At 40.7% G+C, this 19463-nt stretch overlaps 2 protein-coding genes across 4 annotated transcripts in view; one reads left to right on the top strand and one right to left on the bottom strand.

Moving 5' to 3' along the window:
- The window catches only part of eml3 (EMAP like 3), a 59586-nt gene extending 47386 nt beyond the window's left edge, over window positions 1-12200 (bottom strand). Inside the window, exons 1-2 of one of the 3 annotated variants that reach the window (XM_024287998.2) lie at window positions 12041-12200; window positions 11828-11962 (exon numbers count right to left, since the gene is read on the bottom strand). In XM_024287998.2, coding sequence (XP_024143766.1) covers window positions 11828-11852 — 25 coding nt within the window. In that variant the 5' untranslated portion in view covers window positions 11853-11962; window positions 12041-12200. Of the gene's footprint in view, window positions 1-11827 lie in introns of all 3 variants that reach the window. The other 2 variants (XM_036216886.1, XM_024287999.2) reach the window with 2 other exon arrangements.
- Window positions 12201-13611: 1411 nt separating this feature from the next.
- On the top strand, window positions 13612-19136 carry ecsit (ECSIT signaling integrator). Its single transcript, XM_024288006.2, has 7 exons — window positions 13612-14016; window positions 14913-15309; window positions 15421-15644; window positions 16069-16126; window positions 16928-17076; window positions 18355-18460; window positions 18532-19136. The coding sequence occupies exons 1-7, from the start codon at window positions 13888-13890 to the stop codon at window positions 18813-18815; spliced, it is 1347 nt and encodes a 448-aa protein (XP_024143774.1). The 5' UTR covers window positions 13612-13887; the 3' UTR covers window positions 18816-19136.
- Window positions 19137-19463: the final 327 nt, after the last annotated feature.

The following is a 19463-nucleotide window of genomic DNA, read 5'->3' as shown; positions in this document are numbered from 1 at the left end:
GAAGTCTCGTGAGCGCGAGCGCCGTGACAGGAACTTGAATTTATGCTGCGGTGTTTTCAGACAGAAAAAAAGGTCCAGATGCTTATTTGCTGCTTTTTCCTTTAACCGCAGAACGGACTTGTCTCTCTTCTGAGTCGAGCTGCGCTGCACGCGCGCCCCAGACAGAGATGTGACGTCACCCACATGCTCCCTTTTAGTGAATGAAATAAAAAAAAATACTTATTGTCGTTCATCGCCGTGTTTTTAAATGACTTATCGCGTGAGTTGGTTTTTGATTTATCGCAAAATTATAATTTAATGGAAACAGTGTCATTTCGAAACTTTTTTTTTTTTTTTTATTCCAAGAATTTCCATAAAGCTTTGCGCAAATGTGTGATGGAAATGCAGCTAATAACAAAGAATGAGGCGTCCCCTTCTCCCTTTCCCACATGGAGACACCGATAACATTTTATTATTAGTTATCTTTAATGGAAGCAGATTCTTGTCTGCAGTGGGATCTGTCAATCAACCTGTTCGGAGGTTTAAGGAAAATAAAGGGACGGGTACATGAGACTGAATTAAAGCGTTTGAAGAGAGTATCCACTGATAATAGTTATATTTAATTAATAAATAATTAATTAATAATAGTTATAATTTTGTTAAAAATATTGCATTTGGTCATTTCCTCAAAATCTGACAAGATCTGTTGAGATTAATAAAGTCTGTTTCCTAGCCTGTTGTCATTATTATAATTATGGTGAGAAATCAGAGTCTTCACATAGAGAAATATCATTATTATTATTAACAATGTAGAACTAAAGGCAAACTAAGCAAATTTATTATTTCAAACTGGTAGCCCTTCGTATGAACCAGTACCCATGAAGTAGCCCCCAGTTTCAAAAAGGTTGGTGACCCCTGGTTTAAAGGCATTTGTCTGTGTTAAAAATATTTCTTTCACCTGCATTGAACAGTTTTGAGGTAAAAATAAAATTTAAAAGTAAAAACAAATATTTCATGTGGACTAGTCCTGAGCGGGATTCAAACCCATGACCTTCTGGATGCGAGTCCGCAGCCATAACCACTTGACCGTCTAGTGGCGGAATCTGGAATGCATGTCAAATTTAAATTTAAACATGACATTCTGAATTGCGAAATCAGCCAGTCATTGTTGATGGTTTAAAGGCATTTGTCTGTGTTAAAAATATTTCTTTCACCTGCATTGAACAGTTTTGAGGTAAAAATAAAATTTAAAAGTAAAAACAAATATTTCATGTGGACTATTCCTGAGCGGGATTCGAACCCATGACCTTCTGAATGTGAGTCCGCAGCCATAACCACTTGACCGTCTAGTGGTGGAATCTGGAATACATGTCAAACTTAAATTTAAACCTGACATTCTGCATTGCGAAATCAGGAAGTCATTGTTGATGGTTTAAATGTGGTATCAAATATGGATCAACCCCCCCATGTCACCAGTTTCTCATTTATTGTATTTTTCTGTGTTAAAAATACTTCTTTCACCTACAAATTTAAACCTTACAATCTGCATTGCGAAATCAGGAAGTCATTGTTGATGGTTTAAGGTGATCACCACAACACTACTTTGAGAAGGGGAGGGGGGCATTGCAGCAGAAGCTGAAAGTTCCAGGGATTCTAGTGTTAAAGAATGCTGAGGAAATCGAGAGAAGAGAAGTAGATTTTTCTTTTCTTGGTCAAAGGTTGACGGTGTGACAAACTGGTGATCAGACGGGACGGTATCGTAATTCTGGGTAGAACATTTAAAGTGTTGGAAACAATTAGTACAAAGAATATTAAATTTGTATTTTTGCTACAAACAAGTGAGTAAAGTAAAGTAAACCTGAACAGAAAATGATCACAAGCTAAAAAAGGAAACTTTCAGTTTCTGGTTGTATTTCTGTCGCCACTCTTTGTGTATTATTTCAACAAAAAACATTTTTTCTTCCTTTATTCTCTGTGGCAGGTCCTAACATCTTCAGATGAACAACTTATTTAATTATATTGCATTGACCAAATGTGTCAAAGTCAAGGCCTGAGGGCCGGATCCAGCCCTCCAGATCATTTTATTTTTCTGTTATTAACGGCCTGATGTTATCTTGCACTTGTTTTTAACTTGTATAATTCTGACAAAATACATTTTTATTAAGAGTAAAACATTGAAAGTTAATTAAGGTTTAATTTAAATAATTCTGGAATCATATTCTTGCCATTTTATTTCTCCTAATTGTGTTAAAAAGGTACAATTTTAAAGTTTTAAAAATGTAGTTTTAGTGTTCAATAAATGTTTATCCTGTTCGGCCCGCGACCTAAGGTGAGTTTTGGATTTTGACCCCCTGTGCGACTGAGTTTGACACTCCTGCCTTAACACCTGAGGCTTTTTAGTGATGCTTAAACACATCAAGCCACTTTTCTTCACAATCTACTGGAATTATTGTGTTGAAAAGTTACAGTAAATCAAAGAACATAAACACTGGAGCTTAAAGGGTTAAATGCTGTGATTGGTGTTGGAAATGATACATAGTTCTTTCAGAGATGCATCCAATTCTTCAAAACAGGTTTTGCTCCATGTTTGCATGTTAAGCAGTAATACCCTGGAAGCATGCTAATGCCAAGTTTTTACCTGCTTTCTCCTTTTAGCTCGTAGTAGAAGTACAGCAGTCTTTGATGTGCTGCTGCTGAACATCCTGCACACGCCTGCATGCAGGTTTTAAGCATCTAAGACCTGCAGCATCTAAAAGAACACAAGAGTATCCCTCCTTTGAGCACTTGGGCTCTCTTTGTAGGGCTTAGGCACCTCAGTGTTTTCATTAGATAGGCAAAACCAGACATCACCACAAGCTTTTTACTGTATTGAAGCTCAGCGTCATTAAAGACTACAGGTTATTTCTATGTTCAAACAAAGCTGGAGAGCTCGGTTTTGAACGGTTTTGACTTTTTATATAAGATAAGAGATAAGATAGTCCTTTATTCGTCCCACGGTGGGGAAATTTCCGCGTTACAGCAGCATTGCAAATAGAAAAAATTGGAACAATTTACATATTTACAAGAGAGCAAAATAATTGTGCCGAGATAAAAAAAAATACAAAAAAGAAAAAATGAAAAAAAGAAGAAGCAATTGCACTGTGGATATGATTTATGTTACAGAAATTGCACAACAGTTATAGTAATAATTTTACTAAAAATAAGTCTTTTACAGATCAAGTCTTCCCAGCTTTTCTTTAGTGTGTCAACCCCTCGTCATGCATCAGCAAAAAGGTAGTTGGAAATCCTTTTTCTTCTAGCACCAGAATATTAGCACTGAAATTACACAAAGAGGTGCAATAATATACCCAGTCAGCAAGGCTAAGCCGGGCCGGAAGGGTTTGAAAGTGGGCAGAAAATGTGGAGCCCAAATATGTTTGTCTGCAGTTTCTGTGGTGCCCCCTCCTGTATTTGACCACATAAGTATAAGTCAACACTCAATGGGTTAGCTCGCTTTGCTAGCCAGGTCTGCTGTATCGAGCTAGCGAGCTCCGCTATATCAAGTTAGCCGCTGTAATGAGCTCCATTGTAGGGAGCTAGCGTCCTCCGCTGTAGCGAGCTCCATTGTAGGTAGCTAGCGACCTCCGCTGTAGCGAGCTCCACTATAGAAAGCTAGCAAGCTCTGCTGTATCAAGCAAGTGACCTCTGCTGAAGCAAGCTCCATGATAGCAAGCTAGCGACCTCTACTATAGCAAGCTCCGCTGTAGCGAGCTAGCGAGCTCCGCTGTAGGAACCTCTGCTGTAGCAAGCTAGCAAGCTCCACTGTAGCGAGCTCCAATGTAAGGCGCTAGCGTCCTCCGCTGCAGGGAGCTCACCTGTAGCGAGCTCACCTGTAGCGAGGTAGTGAGCTACACTGAAGCAAGTGTAGCTCGAAGCTTGCTACACTGAAGCAAGCTTCAGTGTAGCAAGCTCTGCTGTCCACCGGGTGGCTGGCTAGCGTAGCGAGCTAACCCACTGAGTGTTCACTTAAGCTTATGTTGTCAAACACAGGAGGGGCCACCATGGAAACTTTAGACAACACATTTAGGGCCCACATTTTCTGCCCACTTTAAAACCATATGGGGTCCACTTAGCCTTGCTGTCTGGATACGGACAAATACCTATGTTTTTTTTTTTTTGCTACAACAACAAACAGATCCATGAACGTCTTTGTTTTCCTCGCCTGAGCTGGAATCTGGATGTAAACTGTACAGCTGGATCTCTGGCATTGCTGCCATTTTTGTTGCAGCAGTACTGTCAGGTTAGGGCAGCGGTCTGCAACCTTCCACAGCTAGCGAGCCATTCGGGTCGAATTCTCAACGACAACAACCCAGTAGAAGCCACAAAACCGAACTTCACCCTTTGAAAAATAGGACACTGACCTGTTTTAATGTGATTGATATAATGATAAATGTAAATGAACTATTGATTTTTTTGGCATAAATGAAACAAAAATATAAAAGCAAAATATACTTTTAAAAATTTTTGAAGGATTTTTCAAAATAAAAGACACCTTATGGCACAAAAGATTATCTTAATGCAGCACATATAGTTATAGGTAGTGTAATGTCAGTGTGACGTCTGTGACGAAGGCACGGAGGCGTTTGGATCCATTTGCAAGCAGGTAGGGTTTATTAAACATCCAATACAGACAGGGGCAAAGCAGAGACGTAGTCGGTGGCCAGGCAAAGGTCAAGGACGAGGAGCTAGACAGGAAGACGAGTAAGCAGGCAAGGGTCAAAACACGAGTAGGCTGACGTGGGATAAACGCTCGGAAATTGCTAGGGATAAACTAGGCAATACTTCGCGGAGATGTTGAGTGAAGTGAAGGCTTAAATACGGTGAGACTAATGGAGATGATGGAGTACAGCTGGTGAGAAGCAGTCAGTATTCTGGAGAGAGCTCCCTCTGGTGGTCAGGGGTGGAGCTGGGAGTTGGAGTCCTGACAGTCAGCAGTGGGGGGTATGCTCTGTGCCAACATTCCCACCATAACTCAGAGGTGAATTTCTAATGAACTTCTGCCACTCTGCAGAAACTATGTCCTAGAAAATGACTCTTTTTATTTTATTTTATTCTGGAAATAAAAAGCATGATTGTAATTGAAAATCACGCTTTGACAATACATCAAAAGATGATCGGGGAGGGACTTTAAAGTACATACTGGACAGTTCACTGTAAATACCAGGAACGAATGAAGTACTAGAACAGTCACAAGCTAATATTCCCACAATGCATTTGCCTTTAGTTAGACATGTTAACACTTGATTCTGAAAAGTGTGTAAATCAACAATAAAGGAGGTATTGTACTAGAGGTGTGAGGCATTAAAGATCCACTAAAGGCTTTTCCAGGTTCATTTGGACTCTATTAGGGAGGACTGATAGTGAATTCTACTGTGATCGTACTGCAGAAAAAGCCTGAAACCTCAGCAGCTTTAAGGCTTCTCTTAAGACCATTTCAAGTAATTGTCAGGAACCCGTAAATGCAGGAGACCAGGCTTAACGGCAGGAAGCAAAACTTTAGTAAACAAACTCAAAATGTGGCAAAACCAGGAAATAAAGACGTGACCTAACAGTCGACATGAAAAGTCTGAGCTGAAAAGCAAACACTGAAATATTCTGAGATCATTAACTTAAATTAGAACAGCTGTCTAGAATTAGAAACCTGATCCTGATGGGACTGGGAGAGGGAAGCAGAACATCACGAGAGCCAAGAAAACATAGCTGAGAGAAACCACACCAATCCTCACGCTGAGCTCCAGCACATGTGAGGGTTTGTGTGTGAAGAAAACCTTAATCAGATCAAAACGACAACAAAGGTTTGTGAAGTTTGACCATGGGAGCCTGACAGTTTGGTTTATTTCACGAATGAGAGAAACAGTCACCTCCATCACCATCACCTTTCATTGGTTTCAGGTAAATCACCTCTGAATCCAGCTCCACTCTTCACAACCAAATGACAAACGTGCAAAACACACAAAACCAATAACTTCATGTTTTTCCATCGCATGAATCGTATCGCGTCCAGTCTGGTTCACACTAAGGTTGGCTGGTCCGCGATGACTGCGACGACCTTTTGAGTGGCGTTTTTACTTTTCTGACCTTCGATTGTCTCATGGTTTCAGTGATTTGGTATTTTCAACATGGATGACATCTTGCTCACACACTTGCTGCATGGGAAATGTGCAGGTACATGATGAGGCGGAGGAGGAAGTGGTATGTCTGTCCAGCAAACAGAAGCAGACACTGACTTATGTTTTCGTCACCGGCGGTGTTAAAAAGAGAATTTCAGGACTGAGTTTGATCTGCCCTCAGAGAAACGGTTAAATGGCGCCACATGTACAATCGATTGTATTACAGGCATAAAACTCCAATGTGGATGATGTCATCAGCTTATGTCTAGGGCTGTCGATTGGTCACTAAAACACAGACTTTTGAAATAGTCGAGGATTAATTTAATAGTCTATTTTTTATAATCTCAAAACTACGGTGTGCACTTCCTGCTGCTGCATCTGCCAAAGTTTTTGACAAATATGCGCAGTATCCCCTGACTGCACGTCACTGGCGCAAACTTCTTAGAAAAATGTTGTCGGTGCATCCCGGCAACCTCTAACCCGGGGGGTCAAACTCAATCACACCCATAGACTGTATATAAGAATAATTATATTATTTTTAATGTCTATGATCACACAGGGGCCCAATATCCAAAACACACCTTAGGTCACGGGCCGAACGAGATAAACATTGATTAACATAATTACAAATAATAAAAAGGCAGGAATATTATTCCAGAATAAATCAACTTAAACCTTAAATAACTTTCAATATTTTACTCTCCATAAAAATATATTTTGTCAAAATTATACATGTTAGAAATAAGTGTAAGATAACATTGTGTCATTAATAACAATAAAATAAAATGATCTGGTAGATCAGACAGAATCACCCGGAGGGCCGGATCCGGCCCCTGGGCCATGACTTGGACATGTGCTCTAAACCATCAGAGTAAGTATTGTATTTCAGTCAGTGGGACCAAAATGTCAGTAAAAAATATTTCCATTGTTTCAGATCAGATGCCGACCTATTAGATTTTAATCCCAGAAACTAATGAAGTTCAGGAGCTGCACGATTCATTAAAGGTTTAACAAACTATCATCTTAATTGTCTTTAGTTTTACTTAGTTTAAAGCTAATGATGGTTAAGATGAGAGCTTTACATCCAGTTCACGGACGACCCGATTAGTCCACTGTTAAAATAATCGTTGGTGGCAGCCTTACTTGTGTCACATTAGCCTTGTGACCAAAGCAATTACAAAAGTATAACCGGGAGTAAGAGTCCAGCACACCCACATGACTGGGTGTTTTTTTGGTAGAGCTGCCACAAACGGTTATTTCATTAGTCGACTAATCGGGTTCCTCGCTAAGTTGATGTAAAACACACATGGTAACCATCATTAGATTTAAACTAACTACAAATAAAGATTATAGTTTATTAAACTTTTAATGAATTGTGCAGCAATACACTTTCCATTAAACTCGTTTTGACAGATGCCCCGCCCCTCAAGATGACGAAACAAGGTACATAGGGTCAAAGGTCACCTGTCAAAATGAGTTTGAGTGAAAGTATATTCCTGATCTCTCTAATGAGGTCACCATCTGAAACAAGGAACTATTTTCACTAGAGATAAAGTTTTGGTCTCACTGACTCAAGTAATGAAAAAAGTTCATTTTTTGGTGCTGAACGTTCACAACTTTGTTCAACTTTACTACACTCTGACTCCATGGAGTATAAAGTAACGGCTAATCGACAATTAAATTAGTCGCTGAATATTTTAATAGTTGATTAGTTGACTAGCCCTAATTTTTGGTAAGATGTAATAATTTTCTTAGTGAAGTGAACGAACATGTTATTTGCACATTTCTCTCTTTTTCTTCTCTTCCCTCTGCTCTCTCATTTATTCTCTGTCCAGTTTGAAGCCAAACTCAACAGAGGAGAAACAATAGTGCGAGTTTACACAACACTTTTTCAGAAGCAACCCTCTGCCAAACCTTCACTGCTCTACAAGGAATTCAATACTTTCCAGTCAGTAACAGAAGCCTTTGAAAAGCTGAGACTTTGATCTGTATTAAATAAAAGAAACAAAGCTGATAAGACTCTGTGAAATGAAACCAGACTGACCTCTGGAACCACTGCATCAAACAAGCAAGAAATGCAGGTTGTGTCTTTTATACTTAGACATAGTCATTGCATTTCACTTGAATTAAACCACAAATGACAGTTTGACCTTGGTTTAATGTGTCATGCACAGAGCCTGCATGCTAATGTGAAGTTAGAGCAGATCTATCATCTATGGTTCAAATCTCTGTGGATCCGTGGCTCTGTCAGCTAATCATAGTCATTGTGTTTTAGGACACGACACCTAACCTCACACTGGCCCTAATTATAGGACGCCTGCTCATGGCTCGGGATAAAAGAGGCTGTAGAATGCCAGACAAATGGGTGGATGGTTTTCAGTGCAACAACCGCCGTTTAATAAGCAGAAAAACCCAAAAATAGCAGACGTGCCATGATCCACTTCAAACTGACGTGTAATTACAGCCCGAAGTGGAGCGTCTGAGGAGGTCCCTGTGCAGATACGGAGCCCACACTGACAGCTCAACACAAGTCCATCAGCCGCCACGCTAAAGGCTCTTAGATCTGAACCACATTTACCAAAACAATATCAACCTGACCAAATGTCCAATGAGCAGGGATTGAAGAAAACAGTAAACAATGCTTCTGTGAAACACTAGGACAAATGTGTCAAAGTCAAGGCCCAGGGGCCGGATCCGGCCCTCCAGGTAATTCTATCAGGCCCTCCAGATCATTTTATTATATTATTAATGACCCGATGATATTTTGTGCTTATTTCTAACTTGTATAATTTTGACAAGTTATATTTATGGAGAGTAAAATATTGAAAGTTATTTAAGGTTTAAGTTGATTTATTCTGGAATAATATTCCTGCCTATTAATTATTGAGAATTATGGTAAAAAGTTAAAGTTTTAAAGTTTTAAAAATTGACATTCTGATAGCTTTTTGGAGTATTTTGACGTTTATAGAGATTTTTTGGGTGTTTTGGAGTTTTGCTCATATTTCAGCTACATGGTAGCTTTTTGGCTGATTTTTTCTTTATTTTCTAAGATGTTTGGAAGTTTAGCTATTTTTTTCAGCTACATGCTGGCTGTTTTGGCAAACCTGAGTTCTTTTTTTTTTTTTTTTTTGGCTAATCTGGCATCTACACTTCAATGAAAATGGTGCTTTTGTGTTCTTGTAGCATTCCTCTGATGATGGAGGACATATTTAATATTAATATTACATTATTGTGTATCTCTTTATATAAATAAATCAGTAGCAGAGAAAAGATTGTAGGTATTATGTATAAACTACAATCAGTGCTCTCTGCTCCGCTCCGTTCTGATCTTCCACTTACAGACAAAGAGATCCATGAACGTCTTTGATTTCCTCGTCTGAGCTGGAATCTGAATCTAAACTGTACGACTGGATAGAAATAATATTGATCACCGTTTTGCTGCACCAATAACATTAGGTAGGGGTTTCAGAGGCTGTAAGCTAGTGGGAGTGTGTGTGTGGAGAGTGTAAACAAAGGCATGATGGGAAATCACAGGTTAGCGCCAACAGTCCCACCCTCAACTTAGAGGTAAATTTTCAAAGAACAGTTACTGTTTTGCAGAAATTATGTCTTAAAAACAATGACAGCATAATTAGGGAGGGTGATATATTATTGACAGTATCGGATGATATTTACAAAACTTGAATTAATCAGGATCAGACCGATTCCAAAGAAAAATCCACCAATATTGTTTTCAGATACACTTTATTTTTAACATGGATACTTGGTCCTAATAAATCCTTGGCACTGGGAAGCTTATGTTTACGGTTTTAGTCAGTAATTATCCTGACTGTTTTCATGTATATTTTATATTTGATACTTGTTGTTCCTAACAGATCCCTGGCAATAGAAAGCTTATGATTTACAATTACTGTGTCTAACAAAACTCACCTTAGGTCGCGGGTCGAACAGGATAAACATTTAATGAACACATTAAAACTACATTTTCAAAACTTTAAAACTTTAACTTTGTAACATAATTATGAACTAGATATATAACATTACCTGTGATAATGCTAGTGTGAATGTTGTAAGCTGAATTTGGAACACAGAAGATGCTGAAGCTGATAGCTAAAAAAAACTGAAGTAAAAAAAAAAACCTTAGGTTAGTCAAAACATTCTAATGTGTAAATATTAGCTAAACTCCAAAACCGCCAAAAAAATCTTAGTAAATTCCAAAATAGTCCTAAAAGTTAGCAGAATGACACTTTTTAAATCTTTAAAACTGTAACTTTTTAGCATTTCTAAAAATAATAAAAAGGCAGGAACATTATACCAGAATAAATCAACTTAAACCTTAAATAACTTTCAGTATTTTACTCTCCATAAAAATGTATTTTGTCAAAATTATACAAGTTAGAAATAAGTACAAGATAACCTGAGGACATTAATAAAAATAAAAAATTAACTGGAGGGTCAGATAGAATTACCCAGAGGGCCGGATCCGGCCCCCGGGCCTTGACTTTGACACATGTGCTCTAGTTTTATACAATGACACATTCTTGAGACTTTTATAGAAATATATTTTTATATCAAGTCATGTTACTGACCTCATGCTAATCAGCTGCTATGATGCTGTTTGGTTAGTTTCTTTCATAAAACAATCTGCTCTGCAGAACTTTTCTTGTCATCTCCTGACATGCACGAGATTTATTCAGTATCAAAGTATTGTATTTCTGAAACAGTCTGCAGTGCATGTCATACTGTTGAAATAAAGGTTTGAATGATACACCCATCCTGGAACTCTGATTTCAGAACAGAGACAGATGACAGAGATGGACAGACGGAGGTGTCTCAGAAGGAGGTCTCTCAGAAGGAGGTCTCTCAGAAGGAGGTGTCTCAGACGGAGGTCTCTCAGAAGGAGGTCTCTCAGAAGGAGGTCTCTCAGAAGGAGGTGTCTCGGAAGGAGGTGTCTCAGAAGGAGGTGTCTCAGAAGGAGGTGTCTCAGAAGGAGGTGTCTCAGAAGGAGGTGTCTGCTACCAGCCTCAGAGGAAAGTTGTTCACGTGTGCGCCAAAGGCTGCTGCGGCTGCACCGCCTCCAGTCTAATCCAAGAACCTCGGATTAAAGCTGCAGGAGATGTTTCCTCTCCAGCAGTGCACGGGCATCAGCACAAACAGCCCCGCAGAGGCTCCAGATGTGCAACAAGAGCAGCTCGTGTCCGCGGGAGCGCGCCTCGCCGCTGGCACCGCGTCAGGCGGTTCTGACCGCCTTCGCTGACCACAGCAGGACGCAAACGAACAGACATTCCTCAGAACCACCCCCAGATCATCAGATAACGAGAGGAAAGCTGCTCTCAAACCGCAAACACGGCTTCAGCCCCGCACGCCCACGCACGGCGCTGCGCCCGCGCGCATCTCGGACGCGGCTGTTTGCAGGTGAACGCGGGCTGGCGTTAGTGTGATCGCTCCAGGCGCTTCTCAACTTCCAGGTGGAAGTGTTAGCGCGAGGCCACCTGGCAGTCATGCAGCCATCCGAACCGAACCGAAGCCAGAAACAGAACTGTTCAAAGAGAAAGTTTGGGGAAGCGGCAGAAAGCTGCGGGCTCCTGCAGCCCACGGTTACAGAAACACGAGTGATTGCTCCCCGCAGAAGGGAGCAGTGGATCGGAACCAGTCAGGGCTGCAGCCGCGCTGGCGGCTCGGTTCGGAGCGGTACTCACCCAGACTGTTGGTGGAGGAGTCCATGATCCCGCAGAGAGGCGCGGTGCGGCCAAAGGTTTGCGTTCAGAACTTTAAGGTGTGTTTTCCATGCTCACGCAGGAGTGTCTCACAAAGGCTCCAGTCAACAGCAGGCGCTGCAGCACACCGGAAATGTGAAAGTCACTCACAGAAAAACGTCCAAACCCCTCGAAACCCGGGCTCAGATTACTCACTCCCGATCTGACAGCAGAACCCGCGCGGATCAGGAATACTAAAGCTGTATTTAAATCTAGTAATACCCCTGTTAGAACTGGACTCGTCCTCAGCAACCCTCCGGACGCTGACAGACTGAGAAAAAGTTAGTAAAGTGTTTTCAGCTCATCCAGCGCCGCGCAGCCGCTGCTCCACAGAGCCTTTGTCGCCCCCACGCGGCGTCAGTGGGAACAGCAGAAGTATCTGGTTGTGCAGAAGATCCAGATTAAAGCAGGAGAGTCATCACACAGGGGCAACATCCAGAAACACTTCAGGGCCGAACAGGATAGACGTTCATTACTCTAAAACTACATTTTTAAAACTTTAAAATCTTAGCTTTTTAGCATAATTATGGATATATAGCATTACTGTGATAATGTGTGAATGCTGTAAGCTGAATTTGGCTGCTGTATATTCTGAAATTGATAGCTGAAAACACTGAAGCTAAAAGCTGAAAATGGTGAAGTTGATAGCTGAAGATGCTGAATTTGATAGGTAAAAACGCTGACGCTATAGCTGAAAACGCTGAAGCTGATAGATAGCTAAAATATTAGCTAAATGGAGAATTGGCCAAAAAAAGCTTAGGTAGCTGAAAAAATAGCTAAAGTTCAAAACAGCCTTAAAGGGGCCCTACCATCACTTTCTTAAGCCTTTCAGAGTGAACTATATCCATACATATGATCCTATATTACAAAAAACAAATTATTTATGAAATATTAGGAATAATTTTTTAGATTTTTTTCCCGGACCGGGGTTGTCATGGTATCTCAAAGGAGCCCACGTCTAAAGTAACAAACACTTGTTTGAGCTGGAATTTATTGAAGACAGGACACGACTGAAAGATATATGGTATTCTGCATCTAAAAGGAAAGGTTTTTTTTTTGTTTTGTTTTGTTTTTTTGCTGATCACCAACAGCTCAGTGGAGAAACGGAGTACTGTGTTAGTCTGGGGGCGGAGGTGTCAGAGCAGACTTCCTGGAGGGAGGGGTTGGCATCGTGCTGATGTCAGCACGATGCCAACCCCTCATTTTCGTGGGTATGGGAGGGGATGTTGCAGACAGTGCAGGTTTTTAGAGGATTACTCTTAAATGGATGAATGGATCAAAATACCACTTTGAGGTTCTTTATAGAGAGGAATGAACAGTAAAATGCACTTATAACCTCAAAAAGTTGAATTTTCATGGTAGGGCCTCTTTAAAAACAAACAAAACAAAAATAGCCCGAATAAGCTAAAACAGCTATCATGTAGCTGAAATATTAGCTAAACTCCAAAATAGCCTAAAAATTCGTGGTAAATGCCAAAGCTGTAACTTTTTAACATAATTATGAATAATAAAAAGGCAGGAATATTATTCCAGAATAAATCAACTTAAACATTAAATAACTTTCAGTATTTTACTCTCCATAAAAATATATTTTGTCAAAATTATACAAATTAGAAGTAAACGCAAGATAACATCGGTCCATTAATTATAAGATAAAATGATCCGGCCCCCGGGCCATGACACTCACTATCCAGGAGTTTTGTTCCGGTACCCACGGAACGATTGCTGCCGTGTTCTCTGTGTTAGGGGGAAGGAAAAGGCAGCAGGACAGAGGACGTTCTTTCCCCGGTTAGCTAACGTGCAGTTGTTTTGAAGGATATTCGTTTCCAGCTGTGTTTTGCGTGTTTTATCTTCATTTTGTGCACTTTCTAATCTCCTCGGGAGTCAATAATAAACAGTGGAAGACATTTTGGTGTTTTTTTATCCTGACACGCGCTCAGACCTCTGACTCCGGGTTTTGACGTCCCTGTCCGGAGTGGGACCGGGGTTTGCATGGCTCCACCATGAGGATTGCCCGCAGCCTACAGCAGCTGCAGGGTCTGCGGCTGCTCCGGGGGTCATGGCAGCCGGCCCGGGTTCTCCAGCCGGACCCCCACAGTCCATCCGCCGCGAGAAGCACCCCACAGCACCGGGTGAGCTCTGAACCAGACCCACCCCGACCGACAACCCGGTCTGGAGCTTCTACGCCTTCTTTAGAAAACACGGCAGCTCTGTTCTTCATATGAAATCTCTGCTGATGACAGCTTGTTTTAGTTAATAGTTAGTAAGGAGGGGGCAACAGCGCTTAAACAATCAGTAGAAAGTATTGACATGATCTGTCCATGCAAACATTCAGCTTTAGTTAAGAAATGTGATATCAACCATACAAGCATTCAAAAAGAGAAAAAATAAGCTTTACAAGAGTTATTTGTTAGAATTATTTGTAATCGAATGTTATAAAGCTCAGTAATAAGTATTTTATTACTAGTTCTAAGCAAATGGTTTGTATTTTATCAGTCTTTATGAACCGAATTGTAGTTCACGACTAATCATCGATTATTTTTACTGATTAGTCGACTAATCAGGTCATGTTCAAACTGGATGTAAAACACACATCTTAACATCAATAGCTTTAAACTAACTACACATAAAGACAATTAAGATTATAGTTTATTAAAGCTTTAATGAATTGTGCAGCTTCTGTCCTTCATTAGTTTTTTGGATTAAAACAAGATTAAACCAGAAAAGTTGCATTATCTACAATAGTGCTAGAGTGAATGCGTTTTGCTGAAAGTAGTTGCTGAAGATGCTGAAGCTTTTTGCTGAAAAAAGTGACGCAATTTACTTTAATTGCTGCAGGGATTCCAGTAGATTGTGGAGGAGAAAAGCGGCTCGAGCAGTAAATTACAGTTACAGTAAATCGAAGAACATAAACACTGGAGCTCCGGTGTTAGAGAGTTAATCAAATCGCACTAAATGTAAAACTAGTTATTACTCTTAAAACTAAAATCCGTGTTTTTGTTTCTTTTCTTTTTTGTTATTATTTTAGGGTTTCCACAGCAGTCCAGCTTTTGCGAAGGACCCCCGTGTTCCCGAACGCTTTGTGAGCGAGGACGACAAAAAGAGGCCGAAGTCTCTGGTCCTACACGACAATCTGTTTGAGCAGATAGCCATGGGCCCCAAAAGCAAAGCCACCTTCACCAAGGTGATCGACGTCTTCAACAAGAGAGACATAAGGCGGCGGGGTCACGTGGAGTTCATCTATGCTGCTCTGAAGAAGATGCCGGAGTTTGGAGTGGAGCGAGACCTCAGCGTATACAACAAGCTGTTGGATGTTTTCCCCAAAGAGGTGTTTGTGCCCACCAACTTCATCCAGCGAATGTTCAACCACTATCCCAGACAGCAGGAGTGTGGAATCGAGCTGCTGGAGCAGATGGAGAACTATGGTGGGCTGATGAATGCAGAAATCCTGCTGCTTTCTAAAGAAATGCTGGCTGTAGTATCTAGACTTGTTACTATACTAGATGACACAGTTCTGTGAATACTTCTTTTTTCAGGTATCATGCCCAACGTTGAGACCAAAGTCCTCCTTGTGCAGATCTTTGGAGAGAAGAGTCACCCCATGAGGAAATATCAACGAATTATGTACTGGTTCCCCAAGTTCAAGCATTCAAACCCGTTCCCCATCCCCCGACATCTGCCTGAAGACCCGGTGGACCTGGCCCGCCTCAGCTTGACCCGGATTGCTAACGACCTGGACGCTAAGGTTACTGTGCATCAGGTACAACGCGTTTAAAGTCCCCTTATGGCAATTTTTGATCTAAAAAAACGTCAGAACTATCCAGTTCTGGTCCAGATTCCAGCTCAGACGAGGTAATCAAAGACGTTCATGGATCTATCTGTCTGACGGTGGATGATCAGAATGGAGCAGAGAGCTGGTGATTGTAGTTTATACAGAACTAAAGGTGTTTTCAAGCAGCTTTTTTCATCTGACTCACTTGAATAAAGAAATACTCAGAAATAAAATTTGAAATTTTGTTTTATTTGCATCATCAGAAAACTATTAAAAGAATGTGTTAAAAATACAGTTTTAATGGAAGCGCATGTTTTGGTTGATTGCTTGTTTTTTGTTTTCTGCATCACATTTTTTCCTTCGTCTGAATTTGGTTTTTATTGGAACTAGAATCTGTTTCTTTCTAAACCAGCTGCCGTGTACAGAGGTCACCGAGACTGGAGAAGAAGTCCACCTTCCATACATTTTAGGTAGGAAACGTTTGATATGATGCATCATGTGTGTTCAGTCGTACACTCTAAAGCATGTGTCAGTCAAGGCCCGGGGGCCGGATCCGGCCCTCCAGATCATTTTGTTTATTCTTATTAATGCCCCAATGTTATCTTGTGCTTATTTCTAACTTGTATAATTTTGACAAAATCTATTTGTATGGAGGGTAAAATTTTAAAGTTATTTAAGGTTTAAGTTGATTTATTCTGGAATAATATTCCTGCCTTTTTATTATTCATAATTATGTTAAAAAGTTACAGTTTTAAAGCTTTAATAATTGGCATTCTGTTAGGTTTTTGGATCATTTTGGCATTTACTAAGATTTTTTTAGGCTATTTTTGAGTTTAGCTAAGATTTTTTTTGTTTTTGTTTTTTAGGCTAATTTGTCATTTAGCTAATATTTTAGCTGGCTATCAGCTTCAGCGTTTTTAGCTATCAATTTCAGCATCTTCAGTGGTCAAACTCAGCTTACAGCATCCACACTAGCATTATCACAGGTAATGTTATATATCTAGTTCATGACTATGTTAAAAAGTTACAGTGTTAAAGTTTAATAATAATGTAGTGTTTAATAAATGTTTACCCTGTTCAGTTTGTGATCTAAGGTGTGTTTTGGATTTTGACCCCTTGTGTGATTGAATTAGACTGGCTCTAAAGATTCATTATGATAATATTGATACAGAAAAATCTCCTATTTTTCTCCAAAGGTTTCATCAGAAGCATAAAGTCGTAGTGAAACTGTCTGAATCTGAGTGGAATCTTGTCTGTGATTCTGGTTTAAGGAATCCAGAGCCCCAGTCAGAGGGAGCTGCTGGCGAAACACAACCCCAGCAGGCCGCTGTTCGTGGAGGGGCCCTTCCCCCTGTGGCTGAGGAGCACCTGTGTCCACTACTACATCCTCAGAGCTGACCCCCCCCTGCCTGAAGAGAAGGTTGGACAAATGCTTTGTGTTGTCCGCTTTACCAGTCTTATTCCTTCAGGGTTTCTGTGGTAAAAAGGGATTTAAAATCTGATCTGTTTTTTATATCAGGGCCAAAAATGATATGATTATTACTAGTGAAGAAAAGTTAGACACGCATCCCATAATATTTTCCATATGGGTTTCCAGCGCCTGAACAAATCTGCACTACACAACTAGAACATCATCATCAGACTTCCTGTGTTCAGATTTGACATCAGTAGTCGCGTTTCCATTGACTCAGAAATTTCGCAAATTGGAATTTGGATAATAAATTCTCCTAATGGAAACACCACAGTTTGGAAAAAACTGCTTTTTTTCCGAAAAAAAAGTTTTGTGCTTGGAGGAGGTGGTACCTATTTGGGATGTATGGAAATAGACATTTTTCACAAAACTGTAACGGAAACACTTTTTTCTAAATAAATGTGCTTCTCAGTATGAAGTGTCTGATCTGAGCGCTGCACAGCCGGCTCACCGAGAGGTCCCACAGCGTCACAGCTCTTTAGGGTCATACGGAATCACGCAGCAGCTCCTCCTCCTTTCCTCATCACTTCATCTGCAGACGCACTTTTGCAGCTTGGAGCCTGAAGTCTCATGAGTGCGAGAGCCGTGACAGAAACTTGAATGGATCTAGTCGTGTTTTCAAGCAGAAAAAAGGTCCAGATGCTTTCCTGTTAGAATGCGTTTTCTTTCATGAGTCGAGCTGCGCTGCACGTCCCAGACAGAGCTGTGACCTCACCCAAATGCTCCTTTTAGTGAATCAAATAAAAAAATACTTGTTCTCATCCATGCCGTGTTTTTAATAACTAATCGCGTGAGTTGGTTTGTTCTTTATCACAAAATTATGATTTAATGGAAACTGTGTCATTTCGAAATTCCTTGAATTTTGATAAAGTTTTGCTCAAATGTGTAATGGAAACACAACCCGTGAAAACAGTAGTGATTTTGATGTGATAGGTAATGATGTATGTTGACCCACATCGGGTTTTGGTTTGACTCAGAACTACATTGATACTCATAATAGCTTCACCTCATCTCACTAGTTCATCTATTTGTTTATTACACACATATTTGACTCATTTTGTGGAACGTATTTTGATGAATAAATCCAGGGCTCATTGATTCCTCCGTAGAGAACGTTGTTCATCTCAGGATGTTTTCAGAGATGCTGTAGAAACAGAACAGATTTGTGAAGAGACACAGCTACTTTGTTAGTCGTAGCCGTCTGATTGGGTATTTGTTGTTCCACAGGTCGAAGAACCCTACGACCCAGAGAGGAGTTTCTACTACCCCTTGCAGCTGGACTTCAGCCTGGACCGGGACTTCTGGGACGAGGAGGATTTTGACGTAGAAGATTGTAAGTAATCAGAGCAGCAGTTTCCCAGAAACACGCCCACGTTGTAGTGACACGTCTGTGTGTGTGTTTAGTGGATGAGGGTCCCGTCTTCGCCATGTGCATGACCAGTCAGGGAGACCAGACCACGCTGGGTCAGTGGATCTCTGACCTGCAGCTGAACAACCCCATCCTGGGCCGGGTTCCGACTCTGTTTCGTTTGGACCCCGGACCGCAGCACCTGCAGAGGGGAGACGAGGAAGAGTCCGACCACGGTCATCAGCTTCACGAGGAGTCCGACAAAGACGATCCTCAACCTGGAGAAGACACCGAGACGGTTCTGGAAGAAGAGCCCAGGAGGAGCACCGTGAAGCAATGAACTCCTGCAGGAGGAGCTTTCTGCGCTCTAGAGAAACGGTCCCAGATCAGGACAGACTGACGCGGCTTTCATCTACAGTAAAAGCAGGGTCACTAGGACGTCATTACAGTTCAGTCTATGAATAAAATGATATTTTGTTTTGAAATGGAGGCTGTTCCTGTCCAACGTTCTGAACTGTCCTGTGTTTGATCCTCAACAGCTGCTCTCTTTCAGGCTTCATGCTAATCAGCAGTCAATGTACAATGTAGAAATGACAACAAATGATTTAAATCAATAAACCTCAAAGTTTGTAGTTATTGTAGATATACATGTTAAACTTTACCAGGACTTGAGTTTTATCAGAGAAATAATCTTCTGTCCTGAAGGACCAGAGACTGAACCTCAGTAAAACCGTAACCCTCGCCACATACTGAGAAACTCACCCAGTAAATACTGGGCATAGAGAACAACACCCCAAAATAAATGATGACATCAGAAACCATCAATAAATAAGCAGGAACAAAATCTCTTACAAGCCTTGATGTTGGAATCCACAAACAAAGATGTTTGGAAGTCAGAAATGTCCTGATCCCTTCACAAAAGTTCTGATGCTTTGGTTCAGTTACAGGAAACTTTCCATAAACTTCTGCAGTTCACTACTGACTTTAG

Source organism: Oryzias melastigma, linkage group LG18 (genome assembly GCF_002922805.2).
Source record: "Oryzias melastigma strain HK-1 linkage group LG18, ASM292280v2, whole genome shotgun sequence".
Classification (NCBI taxonomy): domain Eukaryota; kingdom Metazoa; phylum Chordata; class Actinopteri; order Beloniformes; family Adrianichthyidae; genus Oryzias; species Oryzias melastigma.
Note: the sequence above shows the minus strand (reverse complement) of the source record. Positions and strands in the feature narration are given on the sequence as shown.